The 26,734-nt window shown below is 45.0% G+C and overlaps 9 protein-coding genes across 9 annotated transcripts; 3 read left to right on the forward strand and 6 right to left on the reverse strand.

Moving 5' to 3' along the window:
• Nucleotides 1-206: 206 nt before the first annotated feature.
• Nucleotides 207-3,109, reverse strand: LOC117140636 (histone acetyltransferase KAT2A). Its single transcript, XM_033303663.1, has 3 exons — nt 1,726-3,109; nt 1,019-1,671; nt 207-951 (listed from the first exon to the last, which is right to left on the reverse strand). Exons 1-3 carry the CDS (start codon nt 2,982-2,984, stop codon nt 422-424), a joined length of 2,442 nt encoding a protein of 813 aa, XP_033159554.1. The 5' UTR covers nt 2,985-3,109; the 3' UTR covers nt 207-421.
• Nucleotides 3,110-3,452: 343 nt separating this feature from the next.
• On the forward strand, nt 3,453-4,295 carry LOC117140823. The gene has a single exon (XM_033303929.1). The coding sequence runs from the start codon at nt 3,626-3,628 to the stop codon at nt 4,268-4,270; it is 645 nt and encodes a 214-aa protein (XP_033159820.1). The 5' UTR covers nt 3,453-3,625; the 3' UTR covers nt 4,271-4,295.
• Nucleotides 4,276-5,907, reverse strand: LOC117140822 (eukaryotic translation initiation factor 2 subunit 2). The gene is made up of 3 exons (XM_033303928.1): nt 5,770-5,907; nt 5,169-5,568; nt 4,276-4,862 (listed from the first exon to the last, which is right to left on the reverse strand). The coding sequence occupies exons 1-3, from the start codon at nt 5,782-5,784 to the stop codon at nt 4,339-4,341; spliced, it is 939 nt and encodes a 312-aa protein (XP_033159819.1). The 5' UTR covers nt 5,785-5,907; the 3' UTR covers nt 4,276-4,338.
• Nucleotides 5,908-6,605: 698 nt separating this feature from the next.
• LOC117142108 (phosphoacetylglucosamine mutase) lies at nt 6,606-9,179 on the reverse strand. The gene is made up of 3 exons (XM_033305994.1): nt 8,961-9,179; nt 6,867-8,313; nt 6,606-6,805 (listed from the first exon to the last, which is right to left on the reverse strand). Exons 1-3 carry the CDS (start codon nt 9,059-9,061, stop codon nt 6,704-6,706), a joined length of 1,650 nt encoding a protein of 549 aa, XP_033161885.1. The 5' UTR covers nt 9,062-9,179; the 3' UTR covers nt 6,606-6,703.
• A 278-nt stretch (nt 9,180-9,457) lies between these two features.
• On the reverse strand, nt 9,458-12,613 carry LOC117142106 (melanotransferrin). The gene is made up of 7 exons (XM_033305992.1): nt 12,553-12,613; nt 12,052-12,479; nt 11,851-11,984; nt 11,625-11,785; nt 11,115-11,566; nt 10,890-11,054; nt 9,458-10,822 (listed from the first exon to the last, which is right to left on the reverse strand). Exons 1-7 carry the CDS (start codon nt 12,611-12,613, stop codon nt 9,764-9,766), a joined length of 2,460 nt encoding a protein of 819 aa, XP_033161883.1. The 3' UTR covers nt 9,458-9,763.
• A 305-nt stretch (nt 12,614-12,918) lies between these two features.
• LOC117142110 lies at nt 12,919-13,410 on the forward strand. Its single transcript, XM_033305996.1, has 2 exons — nt 12,919-13,010; nt 13,069-13,410. The coding sequence occupies exon 2, from the start codon at nt 13,073-13,075 to the stop codon at nt 13,247-13,249; it is 177 nt and encodes a 58-aa protein (XP_033161887.1). The 5' UTR covers nt 12,919-13,010; nt 13,069-13,072; the 3' UTR covers nt 13,250-13,410.
• Nucleotides 13,411-13,546: 136 nt separating this feature from the next.
• LOC117142109 (probable phosphomannomutase) lies at nt 13,547-14,519 on the forward strand. The gene has a single exon (XM_033305995.1). It carries the CDS (start codon nt 13,659-13,661, stop codon nt 14,421-14,423), a length of 765 nt encoding a protein of 254 aa, XP_033161886.1. The 5' UTR covers nt 13,547-13,658; the 3' UTR covers nt 14,424-14,519.
• Nucleotides 14,446-16,298, reverse strand: LOC117142107 (kelch domain-containing protein 4). Its single transcript, XM_033305993.1, has 4 exons — nt 16,104-16,298; nt 15,737-16,042; nt 15,258-15,678; nt 14,446-15,198 (listed from the first exon to the last, which is right to left on the reverse strand). Exons 1-4 carry the CDS (start codon nt 16,215-16,217, stop codon nt 14,516-14,518), a joined length of 1,524 nt encoding a protein of 507 aa, XP_033161884.1. The 5' UTR covers nt 16,218-16,298; the 3' UTR covers nt 14,446-14,515.
• A 260-nt stretch (nt 16,299-16,558) lies between these two features.
• Nucleotides 16,559-23,632, reverse strand: LOC117139694. The gene is made up of 7 exons (XM_033302200.1): nt 23,609-23,632; nt 20,254-20,343; nt 20,148-20,153; nt 19,361-19,433; nt 19,004-19,093; nt 17,520-17,546; nt 16,559-17,459 (listed from the first exon to the last, which is right to left on the reverse strand). Exons 1-7 carry the CDS (start codon nt 23,615-23,617, stop codon nt 16,786-16,788), a joined length of 969 nt encoding a protein of 322 aa, XP_033158091.1. The 5' UTR covers nt 23,618-23,632; the 3' UTR covers nt 16,559-16,785.
• Between the last annotated feature and the right edge of the window lie 3,102 nt (nt 23,633-26,734).

A 26,734-nucleotide genomic window follows, 5' to 3' on the forward strand; every position in this document is an offset into this window, starting at 1 on the left:
ATAATTTTATAACTGAAATCATTAAGCAAATGTTTACTAAACCAAACGAGAAGAACTCCTGTAACTTTAAAAGCATGCGAAACAATGAATGTAGGAAATCAAAAGTGAAATAAAGAGTTAAGACAAAACGTAGTGGTTACACACATCATTTGACCAGCTTTGTCGCGTCCTCTGGGTGAAGGAAGGATGGGTGGATTCGTGGTTAATGAATTGGCGATAGATCTGTTTTATTCTTCCCAAAGACACATCGCGTGTCCGCCTAAGAGAACAAGACGGACAAAATGAGCTTAACTTAAGTAACTAACTAATATATACGGGTTTGTCTTTAGCTGGAGAGAATTCTAAAAATAAATAGAAGTAATACACTATGTTAGTTCGATTAAATATTCGGCCTTATGCAGGGCTCATCGGAGTCACTGCATCATTTGTCCCACAGCCCCAGCTCGCGCATCTTGGTCTGGAAGTAGCGCTCCAGGGAGTTGGCACACCGATAATACTCGGTGTCGGGCGAATTGTAGAACCGACAGTTGGAGAAGATGCGCGCCATGTCCGCCATGAACAGGCGGCGCGTTTGGTAGTAACCCTTCTTCAGGCGCTCGCCCATGGTCTTCAGGTCCATGGGATATTTGATGTGATCGTAGTAGTCCGGAACCTCGGCCGCAGTCACCGGGCGCAGGAAGGGCCAGGCGGTGGTGTGCTGGCGCACGGATTGCAGCACAGATGCAAAGGACGTGGCCAGCTTCTCCGGATCGGTGGACTCCTCGAGGGGTCGCGAAGAGCGCGCCGGGCGATTTTGCGGCTTCCAACCGATCTCCCGCAGACCAGGAATCGATTCCACGGGTATCGAGGGCAGGCCCTCCTTGAAGCAGGTCAAGCCGGGTCTTACTTTCTGCACCTCGTTGTGGCGCTGTGCGATCAGCTCCTTCAGAATCTCGCTCTGACTGCGAATTACTGAAAGGAAGAAAGGGAGTGTAAAATGGGACCATGATGGATGGACCTTGTCCATTCGTTGACTAACCAGCTATGAACTGCGTGTTCACAATGCTTGGATGCAGCTCGCAGTGCATGAGAGTGGCACTATCGTACTCCTTGATGTAGCCCGCATAAACTGGTCGCGCCAATTTGATGTCCTTGGAGAAACCCTGCTTCTTGAAGTACCCGATGGCATCGCAATCGGCGAATGTGAGCAGATGCTTGATGCCCCTCTGTATGCTGTAGTCCTTCAAGTGGTTCATCAAGTGCGTGCCATAGCCCTTCACTTGTTCCGACATGGTGACCGCGCAGAAAACGATCTCGGTGAAGCCCTGCGACGGAAACGGGCGGAAACAGATGCCGCCAATGGGCTGGTTTTCCTTGATGAGCGCCAGGGTTTTGTGCTTGGTGTCGAAGACCAACTGGCTGATGTACTCGCGCGGCATCTCGGGTAGCTGATAGGCAAATACGAGCTGCAGGCCCAGTAGCCACAAGACAGTCTGCTTGTCCACCGGTTTGGTCAGCGAATTGCCCACCACATGGAACTCAATGGCTCGCTTCTGCTCCTCCGCCTTGACGTTCTCATCGCGCGACACATTAACCGGAAAGAGAATTTCCGCTTTGTTGGTGGTCTTCGACTCGGACACCGATTTCATGGCGCGCATTACTACATCCGCAGGCAGGTCATCCAAATTCTCACTGCGGCAGGACGATTAGTAAAAGTATTTAATGTAGAAAAAACTGATTACCAACCTGCTGGGACGATCGGTGGGCTCCTTTTTGATTCGCTTGTGGAGCGGTTCACCCACACTGGTCCTCTTGCTCCCACCAATGCCTGCTGCACTGGGACCAATGGGTACAGTTGCCACCTCCTGATTACGCTTTCTCTGCTGGATGACAAAGGAATTTGACGGGCGGTAGCTGGTATCCCAGATGGGCGAATCATCCTTGAGCAATTCGGCGCGAAGCGTTTCCAGAAACTTTGGCATCAGCGTGATGATCGAACGCTTGTCCTCGGGAAAGCGATCCCGCTCGGAGATGCACTTCTTTTTCAGCTGCTGCGACATGCACTGGAAAACGGTGCGCAGGAGCGTTCGTCCAAACACTAGGGACGTTTCACATTGGCGCAGGGAGTTACAGAAGGCGGGCACGTGGCAGAACACCAACCACCTGGTGTAGTTGATTTTGTAGTTAGAGGCATCCTCGTGGGTGAGATCTCCCCTCCTGGTCGACGGCGATTCGAAGTTGTAGTGGTTCAGAAAGTTCAAGAACGTCTTGGCCACCTCGGTCATGGTTTGGAGTTCAGGTGTGCTCAGGTGATTGTACTTGTAGAAGACCAGCGAGAGCACAGCCTTGGTGATGCACGGCGTCTCGAATGGTGGATCGCCGAGAGGACCCCGGATGACCGCCTGCTGGCGCGTGAGGACGCACTGGCGCAGCAAACGGAAGAGGTACTGGTACACCTTTTTGGTGTCCTCGTCCTCGACGCGCTGCATGGACATGAATAGGTTCTCCATGTCTATGATGGCGCCCAGTAGCTCGTTCATGCTGGAACTGGATATATTGTCCAGATGGGCTATGTGCGATCTCAGCGAATGGCGACAGCTGGTGTTGCGGCACTCCTCGTTGAACTCCGGACAGTAGGAGGACTCGACGTCGCGGTGGCGATTTTCCTGCGGTGTTTTCCAGCCGGTGCAGCGGCATCCCTCCGACTGGCAGGCGGAATACATCGACAATTTGGCCAATTTCTGTGGCACGGGCAGATTGAAGACCTTTTGCTTTCGCTGCTGAATACGCTGCAGGCTGTTCTGCCGCGTTCCCTCTGCCGGCACACTGCCAGCGCCGGCCGCAGCTCCTCCGTGTCCTGGATTCTGGGCGCTGCCAGCGGCTCCAGATGCACCAGCGGTTGCTGCGCCATTCGCTGCCTGCTGCTGCTGTTGCGCCGCAGCGTTGCCCGTGTTGTTACCATCGATGGGTTGGCTTTTTAGCGTTATGGATGGACCACCAGACATTCCAAGATCGGCAGTTATTGCGATTCTTTCGGTTAGTTTTGCACAAAGTGTACTTTTCCTTAAATTTCACAAGCGATACAATGCCCACTTGCTGCGCGCAGTAATGGTGCTGCCAACCTGGCGTTTTGTGCAAATGAATTTCTCTCGGTGGTGAAATAATGGTTGAATATATATATTTTATTAACGATTTTACGTTTGTCGATATAGCGTATACTCTTATTATCTGGTGACAATGTTTTTAGACTTTGAAATTAATAGGTAAAAATTAACATGGGCGTAGTCCAAACAAATGGAAATTTGTAAGGGGGGTTCAAAACAAAATATTTCGCGGTACTGCAAATTAATGTGACCCTGGTTTTTACTTATAATACAATTGTGTCAGAAGTGCTCCCAAAATTAATTTGAAATGTATTAAATATTTACTACTTACTATTCAATATTATTTGTAAGAAAATAAGAAGTCTAACCCCACGAAAACGATAAGCTTCCACAGGCCAAGCTCGCAAACTTGTAACCCCCCTTGACCTAGAAATTTAATGCGCCTACGCCCATGCGCACAACTGTTTTTTTATCTTTTGGCGCTGATGCAAAATGCACTGCAATAAACAAATACCTCTTAAAATCGCAGACTAAGCAAAAGAATGGATTTCAATCAGAGTTTCGAGGACATCGAAAGCCAGCTGGATAACTTCGTGATACGCAAGAAGCAACAGAGTGAAAAGTCCACGGGCAAATGTGGTCCGGAGGTCCACGACAACGTACCGCTGACCATATCCCAGATTGAGCGCGCAACTCAGGATCCGGAGAACGAGAATGTGTTCATCACAGACGACGTGCATCCGATTCACTTCTGCACCTGCATCGTTTATGCCTTTGTGACTGGCAATGGAACGCACAACGAGTCGTTCATGAAGTTCATGATCGATGATGGCACCGGCTCCCTGGAGGCCAGCATCACCAAAAAACCCTTCAATGGACGCGTGATCACCAGCCTGTACAATGAAGCCTCGTCGCTGGCCTCGTCCGAGGCCTACAAGAGCATTGCCGTGAGCATGATGCGGCTGCTGCAGGTCTCCATGGAGTACATAGATCCCACGCGCATCTCGAGGGGCCACAACCTATTCCTGCGCGGTCGTCCGAATAGGTTCCGCGGCAAGATGGGTCTGGACGCCTTTCAGTTCTTCATAGACAGCGGCCGATCGCGGGAAATGGAGATTGGCTTCGTGGACTACCTAACCGACTGGCAGCGAAGGCACAAAACAATGCAGAATACAACAAATAAATAGTATCGTTGGTTTTTCGTATTGAAATTTTACTGGTAATAAAAATTCAAAAAGTTTTAAATAAGGAGAATTTAGGTTGTTTTTGCTCGTATGGCGGCACGTTTGCCGGTGACAGCCTGGAAACCTGACTTGATGCTGGCCACCGAGCAGCGGGAGCCACAGGATTCGCACTGCAGGAAGAAGAGACGCGTGTCCTTCTGCAATATCGTTTCCGGGGAGCGGCAGGTGTGACAGGTGACGTACTCCTTGATGTAGCGACGCAGCACATTCTCGATCTGTTTGGGCTGGAAACGGCCCTTGATGATCAGCTGCTGGTTGCCGTCCATCGAGCCACTGGTACCCAACTCGGCCAGCAGGAAGTCGAGCAGATGCTTGGGCAGACGATGCAACGTTTTCGCAATGTCCATGAAGTTGGCAAAGGAGGTCTTCTTGGTTCCCACGCGCAGCACCTGCGGCGGTCGCATCACGAACTTTGGCTTGCGGCCGGCGGCCATGTCCGGATTCTTGTCGAGAATGATTTCGAAGACCCGCTTCAGCAACTCGTCGTATGTGTAATCGCGGTCGGAGCCAAACCAGGTTGAGCTGTTGTCCTCGTCTGTAAAAGAATGAAATCGTTAGTCAAAGGTTATGATATAAGCCTATTTGCTAAGTGGGAGCATTGAAATCTGAAGTCTATTTGGAGGTGGAACAGCTACATACTAGCTTACTCACTAAGAATTTGAAGTTTTAATGCTTCGGAAATGGCGAAAGCCAAGCTACACTCTTTAAGAATCGTGTATCTTTGCCTAGCAATTGACAACAAGCTTACATGGCTGCCAATCTATGTGGGAATGCTTCTATAACCCCAAGCTACTGGCTAAATTGATGAATTCCCTGGCTGCTCTGCTATTCGTCACCGTACCATTCTCTTTGTCTTCGCTCCTGTCGTCGTCCGCTTGGTCCGCAAACAGCTCGTCCAGTTCCTTCTTCTTGCTCTTCTTCTTCTTTTTGGCCATCGAGAAGTCCATGTCCAGATTGATCTCCTCCTCCTCGGGCTCCTCGCTGGCGGCCACCTCATCGTTGCCGAAGCTGGGTACGGCCGCCTCGATTTCGTCCATGTTGAAGGGCTTCTTCTTCTTTTTCTTCTTCTTGCCGAAACTCTCCAGATCTAGATTATCCTCCTCGGCGGCGGCACCTCCTTCCGCCGATGCCTCATCCTGGGGATCCTCCTTCTTGGTGTCATCCTCCAGACCCAATGCCGCGTCCAGATCGAACGTGGTCTTCTTCTTCTTCTTCTTTTTCAGCAAAGTGGGATCAAAACCCTGCGAAAATCATTGGAATTTCAATATGGTTTAAATCCGGATCAAGCAAACATAACCTCAATGTTCGCCCAGTTCTCATACACAAATGTGTAAATACACACACACACATGCAGACAAGGGCGCACATGTACGTTAATATGCGAATTTTCCACGCAAGTTTTCCGCATTTGAAACGCACTAGCCGGTGTTCCGGGAACTTACGTCTTCCGCGTCCATTCTGTCTGGGCTGTTTGAATACTAGTTGACTGGAAATTAATTTTGTTTTAACTAAAAAACTGCAATTGCATCAGCCAAAGTGACAGCACGGCAATCAGACGGTGTGACCGGCTGAGTTTTAGACGAGTAAACCATCCGGCTTGCCCAAATATACTTTTAATACCATTTGCAGATATACCGAGTATTAATATTATTCAAGTATACGTTTTTATAAACAATTGCTTATTTAAATAAGTTAGCTGAATTAGCTAACTTTCGAACTAAGAACCGTTAATATTCAATAACTCAACTCGTCTTATAAACGTATACTTTAATTAACACAAGTATAACAGTTTTCAAGTATTTGCTTACATTGTAAGAGTTAACAGTAGTTCTTATCAATTACTGTCCTACGTGTCTCCTCTACCGACCGCCAGATGGCGCGTTTCAATACTGTAATATTTATGTTAAAACAACCTGTAGCAACATTTCTTAAAATTTTAAGTTTAAAAATACTTCTAATTAAATTGTGCGTACTGATTTATATTCCCACCCCAAAGTAAACATATCTTTGGATTTTTTAAAAAATACTTTTATAGAAAATAGCAATACAAACTTGATTAGGTTCATTAATCTCTACTATCAATTCGTTTATAATTTCAATAGTTACCACTAGCAGCTCAACAAAAAAAATTGCATTTTCGTAAAATTCTTCAATTACAAAATAGCGAAGGACATAAAATTAAAAGAACTTTATAAATAATGGCAAAACATGTCATTTTTAGAACACAAAGGACAGTGAACAATTGCAGAATAAATGCGTTTGAGAGTTAAGTTTTTTCTTTTAAGTTATTGAGCACCTTAGAGTAAAGAGATTTGTTGCTCCATCCAGGATCTGTGTCAATTGTCGATTCCCGTGAGGTCGGTTCGTTATTCCGCTCTACAGGTGGGCACTGCTGTTGGGCTTGGTCAATGGAGGACCAACTCCGCCGGCCAGATTCTGGACCAGCAGACCCACTTCGTAGGCAAGAATTTCGGTGTCCTGTCGCAAAAAATGTTACTGAGTGTGGTTCTAGTGCTTGGAGTTAACTTATAGGCCTTACCTCTTTGGTGGCTGCTTCGGCATAGACGCGCACCACATCCTCGGTGCCCGAGGGACGGACGAAGGAGCGTCCCCGCTTGTAGTTGGCCACCACCTGGTTGATCTCCGTCTGCAGACCCTCGGGCTTCACGCACACGCGTTCCGCATCCGTCGTCTCGATGACATTGCGATCCTGCACCTTCACCTTCAGCTGCCGGTTGGGCAGATCGTTGTACGACGAGATCCAGTCCTGGACATCCCAGCCCTTGTGATTTAGGATTGTTTCCACCAGCAGCATGTCGGATATGGCATCGCCCACGGTCTCGTTGATCAGATCGATGAGCAGCAGCAAGGTCTTGGCACTCTCCTTGGTTTGGGCCACTTGGGCAATCGTCGCCTTGGCATTGTCACTGAACACAATCGTTCCGTGGCCATTCGCCTCGAAGTAAACACCAATGTCGTACTCCAGGGCCTTGTGGTGCAGATGCTTCACGCCCGTGGGTACGCACGAAACGGGAAACTTCAGCTGGTCGACTATGTAGTCCGTGGATGCACCATTCGCGTAGGCAGTTTGCACCAGGCCCAGCCGCAGGCTGATCTCCGATTGCGTGACCAGTTCCATGAGATAGCCGGCGACCAGGGTGGCTATGCGATCGCCATCGAGCAGATGGAACTCGCCCTTGTCGTCGGTAAAGAAGTACACCACCCGGTCGGCATCGCCATCCACGCTGACGCATCTCGTGTAGGGCTTCACATCCTCGGGCATGGATTTCGGCGGCCTTTGCTGCACCTTCACGTAGTCGGCGCCGCAGTCCTCGTTGATCTTGCCGACCCCGATGCCCTGGTTAATGACCGTCACGTTCAGGGAGCCCTTCATGCGCTTGATGAACTGCAGCATCTTGCGGGCACCCACGCCGTTGGCACCATCGTAGATGATGCTGTTGCGATAGTTGCCGTTCTCCAGGCGTCCGTTGCGCAGCAGTTCGAATGCCTTGATCAGCTTATCGTAGTAACCCTCCTCGGTGGGCTTGCCGTAGGCCTCCTTGGTATTCGCCGCCACCACGAAGTAGTGCAGCATGGGTGTGGTCACGATGCCGTACTCCTTGACGTTACCCTTCAGCGCTATCACGCCATCGGCCACCGCTTTCAGCAGCCGCGGACTGTGGTATCTGTTGTCCATGCCCACAAACACCTGCGAACTGGTCGTCACATCGATGTTGTTGTCCTTTATGATCTTGGCCACCTGCTGCTCCAGCTCCTGGTCGCTGACGTTGACCAGATCGGTGGCTATCGCCTCCCAGCTGGCCTCCAGCATCTCGCCCTTGGGATCGACCAGCTTCACTCCGTTGTCCGGCTCCGGATTGTGCGATGCCGTGATCATTACGCCGATGACGGAGCCTCCGCGATACCGGGATCGCAGGGTGGCCAGAACGCCCATGCGGAACATCACGCTGTCCAGGAACTCAGCTCTGAATAAATTCGGAGTTAGTAAATCTTGTTTTTATATAGAAACAAATGTATCTTTTAGGTAGGATGTTACTTTATTTTGGGTTTGGGAAATGTTTTGTACCTAATGTTGTTTGTTTATATGTATGTTATCAAGTTGGCTATCTATTTTATCTTCGCTGGATTGATAAGCCTATAGAGAACACAATGGATTGCTCATTTTAGGCGTTGCAATTACTTTTATCAGTAGGTGTGTAATGGAAACTTTGTTATCTGGCTGTAAAGTGGTTAGAAAATAAGGGCGCGGAAACCATAAACTATGTAATCAAATACTAAATACTAAATAGCCCATTGCAACTTGCACAGGTGGCACTAGTTGGCCTCCCGCGACTGTGTGTCAGTATGTATGCGCCTATGCACATGCACGCACACCTACGCACATACAGGCATACATAACGGCAAAAGAAGGGCATGTCCATTGATAAAAGGTGAACAATATCTAAAAATAAACGCCAAATTCCAACATCACAGCCCTGCAACCGCCGAATTTATCAGAAAACAAACAATCACCGTGTGCTAATCAAATGCGCCAACGTGTGCAGCGTGTGGGTGTGTTAGCATATAATGATTATGATGATTATTAAGATCGTTAATGGAGGCAACTACTCACTTGCCGCGAAAGCCAGCTGTTCCATATTGGATGGTCTCCTTGGAGGTCTTTGGGTACATCTCGCGGGCGAAGGCGTAGACGGTGCGCAGGTTAATAGACATCTTGCGATACTCGAGGGCGGTGCCACTGGTCCAGAGCGAGGTGAAAGGTTCCGTCCGGTTTTTCCGGACTTTCGAAATTAACCAATTCCACAGATGTGTGCAGGCGGGTGTGACCGTCGTTTCGCGGCACCGTTCCACCCTTGCCTATGCGGCCAAGCGGTCACACTGCGCTGAAACTTGCAACTATGTTATTTTCTTTAATTTTTAAACATTTTACTGGCTTTATAAACAATACATAGTGTTTTAAGGTTGAATGCAATATTTCCCAGCGTAAATTTCAATAACAGCTTTGTTTCAAAGCGATGTCAGCGCACATAATCAATTTGAATTTGGCGCCTATAATTGCGGTCAAGATATTAGGATTCTTTAAATGATACTAATTCAAAATAAGCAAAATAACTCCTTTATCTCGTTATTTTATTTGTATACTTATATAAGCGGTTGTAAAAGAATCGGCTTACATCTCCTAGGTACATTTTTTGGACGGTCTTAGTTGGTATGTACACAAACAAATACTATAATAAGGCACAGGACTTTATAAATTATAAATTATAGCCTTCAACAGATATTTTTCGGCTAATTAGAGTTTCATTTTCGGACGGAAGGGATTTCACTTTTAACTTAATCATATTTGGAATGTAAAAACGTTGATATGTTTTCTCTTTGTGCTAGAGATGCGGAAATCTAAGTGAGTCTAGTGATTCAGAGCATTGCAACCAGCGAACCCACGAGGAGCAGGCCCACAGATAATGCCACCTGGGAGGCACCAGCATAGCAGTCGGTGATGCGGCGAGCCCGCATGAAATCGCTGCCCAAATAGGCATCGTACCTGCGCTTATTGGGCGGGATGACTTGCAGCTGCCGCGTGGCGTCCTGGAAGATCAGATCGTAGTGCCCGATCGGCGAGGAGAACATGCTGAAACTGAAGGCGTCCACTTCCTTGCGACCGTACAATTGTTGGGCATAGGTCAGCAGATTGATGTAGGCATTCATCTGGGTCTCATTGTAGTTGACTCCGCCGCGGGTGACCACAGCATTGGCCTTAACCTTGCCCAGATTGCAGCGCTTGTATTCCTGGATCTCGGCACGAGTACCATCCGTGCAGAGCAGCTCGAAGTCATCGTTCAGGGCATTCCTGGCCCACCATTCCTTGCGTTTGCCGCCCGTGCTTTCCATCACCGTGGTGTGCTTCATGAAGGCCACGTGACCGCCGCCCTCGACGAGGCAACGGAATGCACCCGTGTGCCCGTAGTATTCCTCGGAGGCATCGCGACGACAATAGCGATAGCTAGTCCCATGACACAGATCGCACATGCTGTCGTAGGGCACTCCGGTGTTGTACTCATTGCTAATGGCACCCGGCACACACGACTTGGTGAAGTACTCCGCGGCAGCTCGAACCGAATCGCATCCGTAGGGACGAATCCAGCCGTTCGATATGAATAGCGCCATCGGATATGTCCAACCAGCGGCGGTGTTAATGCCCGTGTGGCAGGTATTCTTACCCTTCAGGTAAGTTAGCTCCGTATCGGGATCATCCTCCTTGGCCACGGCCACCACATAGTACTCGGGCTCGCCCAGATTGTACACCTCCGACATGAAGGGCACCAGGTCGTAGTTGAGGCCACCAGTGTAGACATCGCCGGCATCGAAAACCGAGATATCTGCCTTGCCCGCTTCGATGAACTGCATGCAGTTGATGTGGGAGTGCATTTTCTTGCAGATGAGTTCTGGTTTCAGGAGGTGAGCCTTCAGGGCAGTCTAAAAGGGAATTTGTAAAGGATCAATCAACTGATCTTGCTATCTATATATTCAGTCTTCCACTCACCCTCATCTTGATGCATTTATCGAGCTCATTCTCTGAAGTCACGCAAAGCGTCATCGCTGGAACTGGACACTCACGGATGCCGTAGATAAAGTTGATGGCAGGACCCAGGTACTTGGTAAAAGACTGATCATCTTCGGGAATTACGGTTAGAGCACGACTAGAATCCTGTAACAAAACAATTGAGTGTTAAGTCAGATCAAATCACGGAAAATATGATCCACTTACCTGGAACAGCAAATTTGGCTTGCCATAGCGCTTCGACTCGAAGATGCGGAACTTCTCATAGAGTATGGAAGTGTTCGTGCCGTCCTGCTGGTTTCTTTCCTCTGCGAAACTGCTGTCCAATCGCTCGCTGCGATACTGATCGTATTGATTCTGCGTTCTGTACGGATCATTATTATCGAACTGGCCATAGCCATTCTGGTCGTTGAAGTTGTTACGGCTGTTGAAGCCTTGTCCTCCCTGCCGGCTCTGATCATCACGTGTGCCATCGGAGTAGAGCTCGGCGATGCGCTTCAGGAACTGCTGATACTGCTTGCGATCGCTGAAGCTGCGAGCCGAAGATGTGACAATGGCATCGGCGGGCACTTGGCCCCAATTGCACTGGCGATAATCGTTGATGGAGGCACGGCGACCATCGCGACAGAGCAGCTCAAAAGTGTCGGGTGCTATGTTCTCTAAAAATGCAGCTTAGATCAATATTGGGTTTTCAGGAGAATCCCTCTGGTAACTCACTGAATTCGGTGGTTTGCAGCATTTCATTCACAGTCGAGTGGCGCAAGAAGGCAACATCTCCTTTTTCCAGCAGACATTTGAAGGCTCCTTCGTAGCCAAAGTAGGGATCCGCAGACGAGCAACGTCCTCCGGGGATCTTTCCAGTGCACAGCGTACAAAGTCTGGTTTGGAAATTGATATGTTGTTAGTTAAAGTGTGTAAAATTGTGGCTTTTATGCGGCATTACTTATCGGAGTTGTCGCCAATGGGATTGTGTTTGTCGGAAAGCGAGTACACAGCACACGAATTATTGAAATAGCTGGCGGCCGTCTTCACCTGGTTGTTGCAGTCCACCACTTCCATGCCGCCCTCCCTTTGGAGCTGAAAAAATATACAATTTGATTTTTAGTTAGTTGTCTAATTAGACATTTGAAAGAGGAGTTCTCACCGTGTGAATGGGCACAATCCAACCGGCCAAGCTGCCCACCCAGGGGAAGCACACTCTCTTGTTGCGCATGTCGCGCAGATTGTTCAAGTCTGGTAGAGATCCCTTTTTGATCACGGCCACGGATTGATAGTCCGCAAACCCACCCTCCAGTTTCTCCTGCATGATGGGTATGAGTGAGTTGTACCGTCCAGCAGTGAAGACATCGCCCGCATCCAGCGTGGTGATGTGCGCCTTCTCGCGATCGATGTGGTGGATGCACTCATCCGCACTGTAGGCCATGAAGCAGGTGAGATTGAGGAACACCTCGTCGAATAGCGCCCGATCCCGCTCGATGGCTACCGTGAGGTTCTGGCACTTGTACTGCTCCGCCTGGCTCTTGGTGCACCACACCATCCGTGTGGTCTTGTGCTCATCGTAGTGATGTTGTGCTGCAAAATCGTGGTTTTAAAGCATGCCAACGCCCTAGAAATGGGCGACTTTCGTATTCCAGCCGCAACTTACCGTTAGCGAGCGTAAAGCATAAGGCTCCGACTAGAGCCACAAAAACGAGGCTGCTAGCCATATTCGCGATATAAGTATATTAATAAGTGTATTAACTAAAAAGATCTTTTCCCAAAAACAATTACTCAAACAAAACACCACACCCAAGCCCAGCTCAAGAAAGCCAGTGTAACCAGAGCGGGCAGAATAGACAAGATAATTTCAAAAAATACCAACAGGTACAAACACAGTGGAGACACCTTAAGTGAGATATGAATCAAGAAACATATTTAGCATTTAAGAAATTTCTTGTTCAATCATATCTATATATATTATATATATAATAATCTTGTTTATTTACATTTCACTTTTTATCAAGTTATCTCTTTTGTAGTATGTATTTACTGTACTTCCCCACAAGCACACCGCTGCAGTGTGACCACACATTTGGCGTTTTCTAGCATCTTACGTCCAACCAGGTGTTTTGTGTTTTATAATAACAAACCGAAAAGTTAGCTAAAATATTCAATTTTTTAGCTAAATGGCAGTCCTGCGTGGTTGGAGATTCGTTGGATTCGTGTCCTGCATTGTGGGCGCAGTGGCCCTCACCCTATACCCCGTGATTGTGGACCCAATGGTGAACACCGAGAAATACAAAACCCTGCAGGAATACAGCAAAATCAAGCGAGATGAACTGCAGCACATTAGAAGGCAGTAGAACCCCCTGTTATGCTACACTTAAGAACCCACATATGTGTATTCTAGTTTGCCTGATAAAGAACTGCAATGTACATATTCCTATTTAAATAGAAGCTATTAGTCCTCTGACAGCATGAACTCCATGAATTAAACTGTTTCTTATACGTGCAGGAAAATCCACATGATTGTGCTTAAATGTGTATATTCTCATTGTTTTAAATAGTAAATTTAACGTAAAAGGCAATTCAAAACATTAATTTTGTGTGCACTTTGGTTCCGGAACTGGTTCCTCGCCGGTGCATCGAAAGCTTTAGGGGATTTCTCACCACTGCGTTGCCGCTTGTAAAATTCTTTATCTCGAATCATACGTGGACATAAATATCTGGATATTAATCACCTGCTGATTAACCACCCAGCTTAAATGCAAAATGAGCACCGCCGCATTGAAGCGTGATGAAATCCTGCTGCTCTTCGACGTGGACGGCACGCTAACGATGCCCAGATCCGTGGTCACGCCGGAGTTCGAGGAGTTCTTCTACTCGCGGGTGAAGCCGAGGGCGACCATCGGAATCGTCGGAGGATCGGATCTGGAGAAGATGTTTGAGCAGCTTAATGGCAGGAAGATACTCAACGAGTTCGACTTCATATTCCCTGAAAATGGGCTGGTCCAGATCGAGGGCGGAAAGGAGGTGGGAAAGCAGAATATCATCATGCATTTGGGCGAGGAGACGGTGAAGCGCTTCATTAACTTTGTGCTGCGCTACCTGTCCGAACTGGATGTGCCCATCAAGAGGGGCACCTTCATCGAGTTCCGGAATGGCATGATGAACGTGTGTCCCATTGGCAGGCAATGCACTCGGGAGGAACGCAACATGTTCGCCGAATACGACATTGAGCACAAGGTGCGCGAGAAAATGATCAAGGACCTGAAGCAGGAGTTTGCCGATGTGGATCTCACGTACTCGATTGGTGGTCAGATCAGCTTCGATGTCTTCCCGCATGGATGGGACAAGACCTACTGCCTGCGACACATCGAAGCGCACTACAAGTTCAAGGAAATCCACTTTTTCGGTGATAAAACGGAGCCGGGCGGCAATGACTATGAGATCTATAGCGATCCTCGAACCATCAGCCATAGGGTATATACTCCCAAGGACACGCAACGCATTCTCACAGAGATTCTGGAGCTGTGAGAATTTCGAGCTTACTCAGCAGTTGAAAATATTCCATTTTTATACATGTGTACAATTGTTAACCAAATTTAATATATAGTCATTCGAAATTCTTAATCCGTGTCCATGCCCGAGCTGCTGGAGATATCCTCATCGCTGCCACTGCACTCCTCGTCGGAGCTGCTGCTGTCGCTATCCTCCCATTCGTGGGCCTTCAAGCTATTGGGGATTAGCACCTTCCACTCCAGCTTGTGCAAGTCCAGGGCGTAGAAATCGTTGTAGGTGAACTGCTTGTCGTCCTCTTCGAAGATGCCACCGAAAATATACAGCGTTCCCTTGCACACGCACATGCCGGGATTCATGCGCGGAGATGGCACATTCGTCGGCTTGGGTTTGGCGAACAGGCTGGGTATTTTGGACACGAATGGCGCGCTGGTACTGGGACCGCCAACGGTGACCGTGAAAATGCCATCCGTGGTGGTGGTCACTGGCTTATCAACAGCCGACATTTCCACGTCTTTGCTCTCCTCCGCTTCCTTTTTCTCAGCGCTGCTGCTTTTAGTTTGGATCTCCTGCAATCTCCATGTCTGGGAGGTCAAATCGAAGGCCAGTAGATCATCGCCGAACTGTCCGTGCACATCTTCGTCGTCCTCATCGACGTCCATAACACCACCGAACGTATAGGCCTTGCCATTCGCAGCCACAGTGCAGCCAACGCTGCTACGCGGTTTGGGCTTATATCCGCCGGGTTTCACGGGTGCCCACTTGTACTTGTTGTCTGCATCGCCGGCGTTTTCTGAATGGAAGCAGGAGATATTAAAATAAGGAATATGAATCAGAGATTCTAACTCTTACTATCTTGACTCAGGACAAACATATCCGTGTGTGTTACTCCTCTGTCCGCCTCCTTCTTCATGGAGGCCCGCGAGTAACCGCCCCAAACGTAGATCTTTCCCTCCGGAGAAGCTGCAATACAGCAGCCAGAACGTGGAGATGGGACAATTGCTCCTCCTATCTCCGCTTTAAGCCACTGATAGGATTCCAATGAGAAGATGTGAACATCATTGAAGTAATGATACGATTGATTATTGTCATGGAAGCCACCGAAGATGAACAAGCGCTTCTTGGAGACGGTCATTCGATGCCCGCTCCGAGGACTTGGTCCATTGGGCGCAGTTATCCTCTCCCATTTGCGGGATTTTAGCGCGAACTTCCAGAGATCCTTGTAGTGATGGAACTGCAGCTGGGAGGGACTGGCGTGCTCGCCACCAAACATCTGTAGAGTGCATATGGTAACTAACTTTCCACGGAGATCTCTTTAGCTGATAACTTACCCAGAGTTCTCCTCCATTGCTGGCCACCGCCACCATTTGGTGTCCACTTCTGGGCGTGGGTCCCGATGGCGATTTCAGCTGCCTCCACTCGCCGGTTTTGGTGTTGTAAAAGAACAAATCGTTATACACGGTGGTTTTTGTGCCAGTGTACAGTTCGCCGCCAAACAAGATGAGCTCCTCCTTTTCCGGATGGCAAACTAAGGTAAAATTGGATCGGGGAGTTGGTGGCGTGCAAACGGACTCACTGATGGCCTCAATCTTGCCCTCCTTGGCCTCCAGCAATTGGATGATATCAGCTATATTTGCCTGTAAAGTTTATTATTCGTTTAGTAAACATGTTATGATTATTGCATTTTATTATTCGTACTTCTCCCAGTTTTTCCAGCATTTTCTTTTGCCGCGCCGCCTGCTTTTTGTCCGTTTTCATGGCGGTTTTCTCGGCTCCCTTGCCCTTCTTCTTGTTTTTGTCCTTTTTGCCCATGTTAAGTGTTTTATTTTGGCTCAGAAATTTAAATCAACAAACTTTTTTTGCCGCACGTGTATCGTTTATAAATAAAAGAAGAGGAAGACCTATTTTCTAGTTTACCATATTTTCAGTATTTTCGACGGTATTATGAGAAATGTCTTAGCGGTTTTTTTTGAAAGTGCGCGCGCAACGAAAAATTTAAATTTGGATAGATTTGGATATTTAAAAAAAATCCCGTTAAAATTGTATTATGAGTAATAACAAATAAAAGCACTAATACAATTTATTCATAAATGCATAAAAAAGCATACAAGCTTTATTTTCAAATAAAAAATACACATATTAAATGATATATCATATTGAAAGTCCCTAGAAAAGGGCACAAAATAGGAAGTAACAAATGTTAGATACTTTTAAATGAAACTTTTACAAACACAAGAAATTGTAAAGTCTAAATAATGGTCAATGCTTAAAGTATATATTAGTTAATTTAAAAACAAATACTTTCACGATTCCATGGTCAATGTTAAAAGTTGTATGGTATGTAGACATTCAGGCTGGGCTAACAACAATATTCAGGTAATTAGGATTGCGAGGGATTGCTGTTCGAGGAACCGCGACAGTTGACCGACCAGCTGGAGTCGAAGCCGCAGGCGGAGTCCGAGTCGGAGTCCACGGCGAAGGATGCGGCGATGCCCTTGGGAGCACGCAACTGATTCGGTGTCGTGGGCATGCTGCTATAGCCGCCATTCAGATTCGAGCTGGAGTTCGAGGAGCAGATGGAATCACGCGGCGAATCGGTGGTGTTCGATGCATAGGACGAACGCTTCGAGGACTTGTTCCGCTTGCTGATATACTCCACCGCCTTGGGCGGCGGCATTAGGTCCTCCGATCGGTGCGGTATGTTGTCCGCCGATCCCCACGACTTGTGCACTCCGTCGTAGATGTTCCGGCTATTGGGAACACTCGCCCTCGACGGAAGGCCGCCGTTCGTGGCATAGGGTGTGCTCATCGCTGCCCTCTGATTCGGATGGCGACTCCGTGTCGTACCAACGTGGTGATGATGACGCTGATGAGGGGCTCGGTGAGAGCGAGGGTGATGGCGATTTGCTGCTCCCGCCGACCCGCCATTGCCATAGCCCGTCGGCGCCACCCCACTGCCATTGCCCACTCCCAAGAAGTTGCTGAACGCCTCGGTGGTCTTCTTTACCCGGACATTCAGAGAACCAATCCGTAGAAAGCCCAAATCTTTTTCGACTGCAATGGAAAATTTATAACTTAATCATACCATTTAATTTGCAATTGAAAATGACTTACTTGCATGCTTTTTGCGAGCCTTGATTTCTGCAAAGTGGACAAAACAAATAAATTTCATTAATATTTATTCATTTTTTATATTAATCATATCAAATGAACGTGCATAAACTGAAAAATAATGCCTTGGGTTAGCGGACTTTTTGGAAACAATTTTAAAATAATGCGAGCGATGATAAACATTGAAAATAATACAAAGATTGAAAATAATACAAAGAAAACTTACCAACTTGGCAACGCAAACGGGAAATGCAACTCAAATGCTAGCAAAATATAACTAAAATACAAGTTTTAAAGCTACCAAAGTACGAAAAGCATTATATATATATACAGAGGCTAAATAAATAAAAGCTAATGTTGCAAATTCAACGTAAAGTTAGCAAAATAAATTGAACATCGCACAAAATCAACACTAAGGGTTTTGAAATACTCAAGATCGTTAGATCTCAACCTGCCTCCACGTTCCGTTGAGTCCGCCGCTGAATCGCATCGCTTGTATCTCTACATGCAGCAAAATCGAAAATAGATAGATAGATAGATAGATTGATTCCCATTTAACATTAATTACTGACTCGATTTGGGGTTTGTATGCTCTACATTTCAGTAAGTTTGATGGATAATTTATTAATATTTCCCAAAGCGCATTCTCTTTGTTAACTGAGTTAAGTTTTTTTTAGGTTTATAGTACTTATTTATAAATTAATGCTTTCGTTTTGAAGGTGCCAGTAGTTTATTGTGCTTTTTCCTTGCGATACACATGCGATTATTTATAAATATGTAAGTACATAAAAGTGTGATTACTTATATTAAGTTAATACACCTTGGTAAAAAATATAAACTATATTAAGGCCATGCTTTGGTACTTAAAAGCTAGTAAAGTTTAGTGATGTTACAAAATTTCATAGATACCGGATCAGTTACAGTGTAAAAGTATAGAATGTATAATATAGTACAACCCCAACCAATTGTTGTAACATTGTTGTGACATATAAGTAATATACATTAGCGCAATGTTGAAAGTTTAAATACAGGTAAAAGATGTGAGGATAGCAATTAACCATGCTCCGGTGGGTTAGTAAATACATCTTTGGCCAACGGCCGCCGGCTGCCACCCGCGGTGGCTCGAAAGGTCTTGCGCAGGAAGCTCTCCTTGCGACGCGTGCTGGCGCCACGGAATGGCACCGGCTGCCCCTCCATTTCGCAGGGCAACAGATCACCGTCCTCGGTGGCGGGCTTAAAGATCCCCGAGAGCGGCTGACCCGGCTGCTTCTTGGGCCGCCGACTGACCGTCATCGACTGGGAGCGGGAGACAGCACCACCGCCAAACGAACCACCGCTGATGGTGGCAAACCGATTCTGGGCCCGCTTCTTGCCACGTGTTAGTGCACTGCTCAGTGTGCCGCCGGTGATCTGACTACTCTCAATGAAGCCCAGCGTGCGGAAGCTGTTGCCCACATCCGCACCGAGGAAATACTTTTCATACTCACTGCTGCACGTCGAGGCCGAGACGCTCGACCGCTGGCGACTGTAGTCCAGTGGCTTGTTGCCGCTCCAGTCCATGATGTCCCGATTGGCCTCTGCAGGATTGACAACAACAATTAATTTAATTCAGTTTATTTTGAAACATTTAAGTTAATATAAACAATAAAGTTCATAAATGGCACATGAGCAAGTCAATTTAAAATTAATGTAGCATAAAAATCATATTTTATCAAAATTTTAAAAGCATTTCAAGCAATATAACAAACAATACAAATTATTCATAAATATTTTGTTCATTTGTATGACCTTTTTTGGTTGCTTAAATATGTTATTTCGGTTGTAGTAATAATATTAGTACTCACTGTAAACATTCCAGAGTAATTCAAAGATGTTATCCCTACCAAACTGGGTGGCCAAATGGAGAGGAGTGTATCCCTGAATAAAAGTAATAATAATAAAAATAGTAAATAAATAAATGCAAGTAAATTATTCATTAAATACCTAAAATTATTCTAGCAACTCATACTTAAGTAGGAATTAAAAATCAAGCTATTTATAGAGTAAAATAGCTCTAAATTCCCATGCCAATTTTAAAATCCCCAAGTGAATAGTTCATTAAATACTTTAAAATATTCTGATAACTATTAATTTTGTAGAAACTAAAATTCAAGCTGTTGATAGTGTAAAATAGCTTTAAATTCCCATGTGAATTATCAAATGCGTGTTTTGCTTTGGGAATTTATCTGTTTTTTTTGGCAAGAGGCGCATCGAATCCTGCGGATTGTGATTGACAATTCACTTTGTTTTTGAAATGTGTCTGTGACATTTGAATACAATTGAGTGAGTTTAATTTCGCCGGAACAAAGCGACGTTCAATTTAAAATTTTGTAAACTCGAAAGGATTGCGTTGCCTAGAAAGGGAGGTGACATGCTGGTGAGGACCAATTGGATATGCTCGTCATGATTTGTCACAGCCTGCTCTATCCGAAATGCAGAATTCCTGCGGGAAAGGGTTATGCTCGGAGTCGCGATTCGGTGACATGTGACGCCGATTCACGCGCGACTGGGACAAGCCAATAAGTTGGCTATTGTATATATTATTAAAATGGCCAAAATAGATGTACACATCACTTGACATCGCATACTCACCCCGTTCTGCAGCGAAGTCAACAGTTGGCGCAGGCGATCACATGGAAATAATGGGGCGTTTTAATATCATGAAGTTTACACGTCTGCATCTCAGATAATCGCTTACCGTTCTCGCATTCACATCCGCCTTGTAGGTGCCGGCAATTAGTTTAACCACATCCTCGTTTCCGTGCTTCGCTGCCCAGTGTAGAGCGGTCTGAAAAATTAGTAGGGGATTAGTGTGTCTGTCTAGGGGAATTTTTCAAATTTCATGATAATCATGCGCAGGCAGCAGACCATATTTAAAACAAATATTAAGCTAAATCTAAAGTAAGGTGACATTCATATCATATTGTAGTTATTAAAACCTATAGAACTGTATTACTCCATTTTAAAAATTAATAAACGGAAGTTCTGATGTATAGTATGCATATAATAACGTAAATTACATAATAAAGCTTTGGAAATTGAATAAAATTGAGATTGTAGGAGCTTATCCTTATATCACTTTTAAGTAGCTCTTATTTATTTAACTTATCACTTAATATAGAGTATCGATGACTTAAGACAATTAGTAGGGGATTAGTATGTCTGTCTAGGGGAATTTTTCAAATTTCATGATAATCATGCGCAGGCAGCAGACCATATTTAAAACAAATATTAAGCTAAATCTAAAGTAAGGTGACATTCATATCATATTGTAGTTATTAAAACCTATAGAACTGTATTACTCCATTTTAAAAATTAATAAACGGAAGTTCTGATGTATAGTATGCATATAATAACGTAAATTACATAATAAAGCTTTGGAAATTGAATAAAATTGAGATTGTAGGAGCTTATCCTTATATCACTTTTAAGTAGCTCTTATTTATTTAACTTATCACTTAATATAGAGTATCGATGACTTAAGACAGCAAGTTTAAAACCATCTAATTTAATACTAGTTACATTTAGCTGGTGATAGCTTCCCTTTTTTTATGTTTTCACAGATATTTGTTGAGGGATTAATTGTGAACACGCCATCTGAACGGTAGTCGGTGTCCCAATCGCGACGCAGATGCCCCACTTCTGGAACTATTTGTACCGCCATCAATTGGTCCCTGGACCGCCGAACTCGGCATCGTCTCCGCGGACAGGAACGAGGAGCGCGGACGAGGTTGAGGACTCGACCCAGCTGCCGTATCCGAGATTCAGCGATATAAATAAATTGGCCAGCCACCGCCGAATGCCTGTTGCCTCAATTATTTTCATGTTAACATAATAATTTAGTATGGCAAAACGATTCGCTCGGCTGCGATAAGCCATTCGCTGGCTGACTGGCTGGGACGGAACTGGAGCCGAAGCTGGAGCATCTTGGTCGCGCAGATCTTGGCCAGATCCCGCCAGCAGCAGTGCATCTCCATCTCGGCGCGCGGCGGTGCATGTCTGATTTTCTATAGAATTGTTTGCCGCCGCACTGCAGCCCACGTACATGTATGTATACACATATATCCACCATGTGTTGACAATGAAGACGGTCACTTTCCTGACTTTCTGGACTTACTGGACAAGCGCGACAAACGCGAGGATCGAAAGATCGGAAGATCGCAAACGGGAACGGCCCGAGAACAAATAGAGTTTCAGATCTTCAGTCAATTCCCATAGTCTGGCCGATGCAGGCGATCGGTATGTAATTCTTTTCAAGGGAAATTTGTTTCGTGTCTCCCGTTTAAGAAGCTCCACCATCCACATCCAGCTCCATCTCCAGCTCCCGCCGCTGACGTAGTTATTGCTGTCGATGCATCTTAATCTGCCCAGGCTGGCATTTAATCTCGTCCATTGTCTTTCGACCACAACCAATGATCACGGCCAGGAGCTGCAAGCTGGGAATCGCGAACTGGGCATCTGGTAATCTCTGCGAGAAGCTGGAAGGCTGCGAGATGGGGCAGCGTGAGCAGCGGTGGAATGTGTATATAATTTGGTTACAGTGATACTCGGCGACTCCTCTCTATTCAATTAGCGCATTTTTTAGCGCATTAGATAAGGCGAATTAAATTCTCAAACGATGCGACATGGTGGCAAAAATTGAATCAGGGAAAACAATAAAGCAATCAGCATTTGCTGCTATCTCAATTGATTTCTATTGGATTAATCTTGGGATAAATTTATTCGATTGGAAATAGGTTTTTAAGTCATTTTCTAACTCATAAAATGTGATGAAATATTTTATTAATATTTATAACACATTATACTATTAATTTATAAAGGAAATGCCTTTTAAATGGCTTAAAAATTTGTCAGCCTGCTTCTTTCTGACAACCTAAATGATAAACTTTTTATTTTGGTAACTGAATGGAAAAAAGATTTTGCTGTATTGCTAGATAGTTTAAGATACTATTAATGTCTAATTGATAGATATTTCCTTTAGATTTGATAATTGATAATTAATTTAAGTTCTTGTTGCTTTTCCCGCAATTATTAGAACATAGAATTTATAACCAGGCCGTCATCATCTTTCCACTGCCTGCGTTTAATTATAAAAGGGCCGAGATTCGCATCGAAGTTGGCATTGTCCATGGATTATCGCCTTGTTAGCCAACTGGATGGCAGATGCTGAAAGGTTTTTGCGGCGACCGGTTTGGGCCGGGCTTACAAATCGTCTCACGCGCAGTTCGCCGGGCTGCGGAGCGATTTTAGCCATTTCGGGAAGTTGCCGCTACAGTGTCTGAGTTTGAGTTTGAGCCAGAGTCTGAGTCTTAGCCTTAGCCTTTTTACATATGGCACGTTGTCCGTCTGCACGTTTAAATTTATTGTCCATTCCATTAATGGTGGCAAGGGACAGGAATTTTGTGTCTTTGAAAGTGAAATGCCATAAATTCTTGTGTCTCGTTCAGCTGTGGCATTGTATTGGCACACCGCAAGAGCAAACAGAGCGATTTGCCTCGCCGCCGGATCCTCCACACCGCCAACCACCGCTTCACTGCATCGTCGTGGATTCAGATTCGCATTCGGATGCGGAATCCTTCCTGCCCTCGCATCCCATCGCATCGCATACCCAAAGTGGCCAGAAATTCCAGCTGCAAAGATTCCAATACCTAGGTCGTGCGACATTTAACCGTGTTTGCCCTGATCCGTTATTGCTTCATGATCATAAAAGGATGTTTGCGAATATCTCACACGGTTCGCGGTTTGGAAAGCCTTCTTAAGGACTAAGTCAAGGTGGCTGAGAACAGCATTTTCCAAGGGTGTGTTGCTATATCTCACGACTGGTTTATTCGAAATATTTAAGAGGATCGCTTAAACTTAAGTTTATATAGCTAAATCTCTAAAATTCCAATCTGTTCCAATTCTTTCTTACCCAAAAGTATATATGATATCGAAGGACCCTTTGAAACTAGATAGTTTCATCATAGTTATGATAGTATACTAGTAGTTAGATACTTAGTTGATCGATTAAATTGTTATGTATAAATTTATTGATAATACATAGTAATACTTACATACTGCATTCCGCAACATCCAATGGGCACATGAAATATAAAAAACAATGCATAATTAATAAAATTAGAGCCCAAATAGGGCGCACAAAACCACTCAGAAAAACAGACACAAATTCAACTTCCTCACACAACAAAAAAAAGGGAAAATGAAGAGACCAAAAGGATCCTCTGGGCAGGATTTGGATAAGGCCGACAAGTGGCCATTATATGTGCCATTTTCGCTTAACAAGTTAATAACACATCCAGGAGGCAGCTTCAACGGCAATTACAGCCCCTCATTTCATTTTTCTGGCAGATGGATATCGCGAATGTCCCGAGGACGAAACTGCAGCTAGTCAGTCAAGCCAGCGAATGTCCTTGCTCCTGAGCCAAAGCCAAGAAGCCCTAATGGTGCCAACTATGTATGATAATGAGGGTCGCTCATCGGAACTGGAATTCCAATGCGGGCTGCAGGATGAAGTGCAGATGAAGTGGACTCCCATGTGCGGATGTTCGTTTAGCGCCAAAAGTCGAGCGCCTGGTTTTCCAGCGTTCCGTCGCCGGGAGGCGTTTTTTGATCGAAATTCGATATAGCGCTGATAAGACGGGAATGGCTATGAAAATGGGTCTGGCAATTGGAATGGGTATGGGTATCGCTTGACGGACGCCGCAAAACGTTGACCGCTGTAACCCAGAAGCTGTCATTTTGATGAATCGCCAGGACACGAGAACCGTCATGTTCAACATGGCCAGCTCTGGTTATAATTAAGACTCGCTGGTTTAGTTCCTTGGCGTAATTGCACCTCGGATCGCACGGAGTCAGCAGAGATCGGTCGGTGGTGGGCAGCACACTGCTCTGGAGATTACTTGCAAATTAATTTATCATTAATGTTGCACTCGCACCATTTTCGACTGTCAAGAGCTCGACAATCTTGAAATAATGAGCAACAAAGTCATGTTTTTCTAGCCTGCCAAGCGGCTCATTAATGAGAGTTTAATTTGTGTTTGTTTTTCGGAGCTAGTTACATATCGGAGTGGTCATGTTCGTACTTACGCCCTATTATTTTGGAATTTCCGATCGGGGAAATGTTCGTACATGGTTGTAGGTGACCGAAAAAGAAAGCATTAGAATGGAAATGGTAATTAAAAATAATATGTTAAGTGTAGATATTGATAAAGCAAACACACAAAATTAGGCATACACATCCGCAACTTAGAAACTAAAATATCATTCAAGAATGAAATCCTATAAGGATTTGTTTTTAAGTTTGTAAGATGAAGAGCATATCATACATAAGTTCTGTTGCTGAGCCAGCATTATTATAATAAATCACAATATCGGTATTCATTGGCCTATTGAAAGATTTAAATCAGTAGCTACAATAATTTAACCAACCTCCCCATTTAAGACGCCAATCTAGATACTATACTCCCTATCTAGTTATTTACCATACCATCTAGTTACTATACTATCTAGTATAGGATATCCACATTCGAAAGGTGTGCTCGTTCCCAGAGTGCTTAAAACCAATCCACCCAATCTTTTGGGACATAATTGTGAAATAGAAACAATTATTTTCTATTTAATGCCACGGGAGAGTCACAAATGCACGACAATCAATACCAGCGAGCTGACCAAATCGACAACTAGGTCTAATTGCCATGCCATATATTCGGGCCAAATAGAATAGCCAACAATCCTTACAAGCGAACAACAATAATCACCCGGTGCGCGATAAAAAAATAAAATAAAACAAGAGCCATAATGACAGCCAAAGTCTTCACAGCGTTTTTATCTGCGGCAAACAATCTAAATGATATATTAAGCGCAAAGCAAATAACGCTCTTTTTGTCGTCACCATGTCCTTTCTCTTTCGCTCGCCGCTTAAGTTCTCCAATTATGCGGATTATTAATTTAACTGGGTTTCCCCTCGTCCGCGTCCGCGTCCGTAGTCCCTCCAGCTCAATTTGGCCACTGGTCACTGGTCCGTGGGCCGATCGCTGGCCACTTGTCGTTTCACAAGTTGTCAAAACTTGTCATTTAACCGACAATGAGCCTTGTTTGCTTTAATCGTGGTTATTATGCGTGCGGCTGACTTAGCCTCTCCCTCGGAATTATTAATGATGCGTCCGCCGCTCTGGCAGCTGCTCTTTCCTGGCCAGTGGACACTGCCTACTGGACACTCTCCACTGGCCACCACCACTGCCGCGGGGACAGCTTATTGGCATCTCCGAGAGTGTCTCTAATTAGTGCACTCAGCGAAAAAGGCAGCACTGCGAGAAATTGGCTATCTAATTACTATAAAAATAGTTCTTTTTAAATTTAAGGAGCTCTTTACACTTTATTCCAACTAGATTTGGTTGGTAAATGCCAAATGCACAGAAAAAAAAATTGTTTCATTACATCAGTAAGAAAAAAAGATAGTCAAGAATGAATAGTATTTTAAATAATTATAATAAAATAATATTATTTTAAATAGTATCGTAATATTTTAACTTTTGTCTTAAGGATATGCCTTTCATAATTTTTTTTTAGAAGGAACCATATATGTATGAAGAAATTGGTTTGAGTTTTAAATTGAATATAAAAAACTTTCAAATAATAATCATAAATGAAGTTTGAATAGAAGTGGAAAAGATTGTTTTCTAGCTAGTTTCTAGTTTTCTAGCTATTTCTAGTATGAAATGTTAATGGAAAAGATTTTTTTTTAGCTAGTTTCCAATTTTCTAGATATTTCTGGTATGAAATGTTTTTTGTCAAAATTGTAATAACTATTTAGAAATGTTTAGTTATTCGTTAAAATTCATTTTACACAATTCTAAATATTGTGTAGTAGTTTTGAAAATATTCTATTGGTATTTAATTGAACCTAGAGCAATTTCTCTCAGTGTTTGTGTATAATTCTGGCGCATTTAGAGCGCTGCAAACGCACTTTCGTTCGCTAAGCCAAATTAATTCGAGGTCGGATAATCCTGTTATGGCCATGATTTATATATCACACCGAGTGTCCAGTGGCCCGAGTGTCCAATTAATTCTCACCAGACCTAATTTATTCGTAATATCCCAGTGAGTTGGCCATGCAAACGGACCCTTCGTTTAATTGGTTTTATAACAGCAGGGTGGCTCATTTGTCAATGTGGCAATCA

Source organism: Drosophila mauritiana, chromosome 3L, assembly GCF_004382145.1.
Source record: "Drosophila mauritiana strain mau12 chromosome 3L, ASM438214v1, whole genome shotgun sequence".
Lineage (NCBI taxonomy): Eukaryota > Metazoa > Arthropoda > Insecta > Diptera > Drosophilidae > Drosophila > Drosophila mauritiana.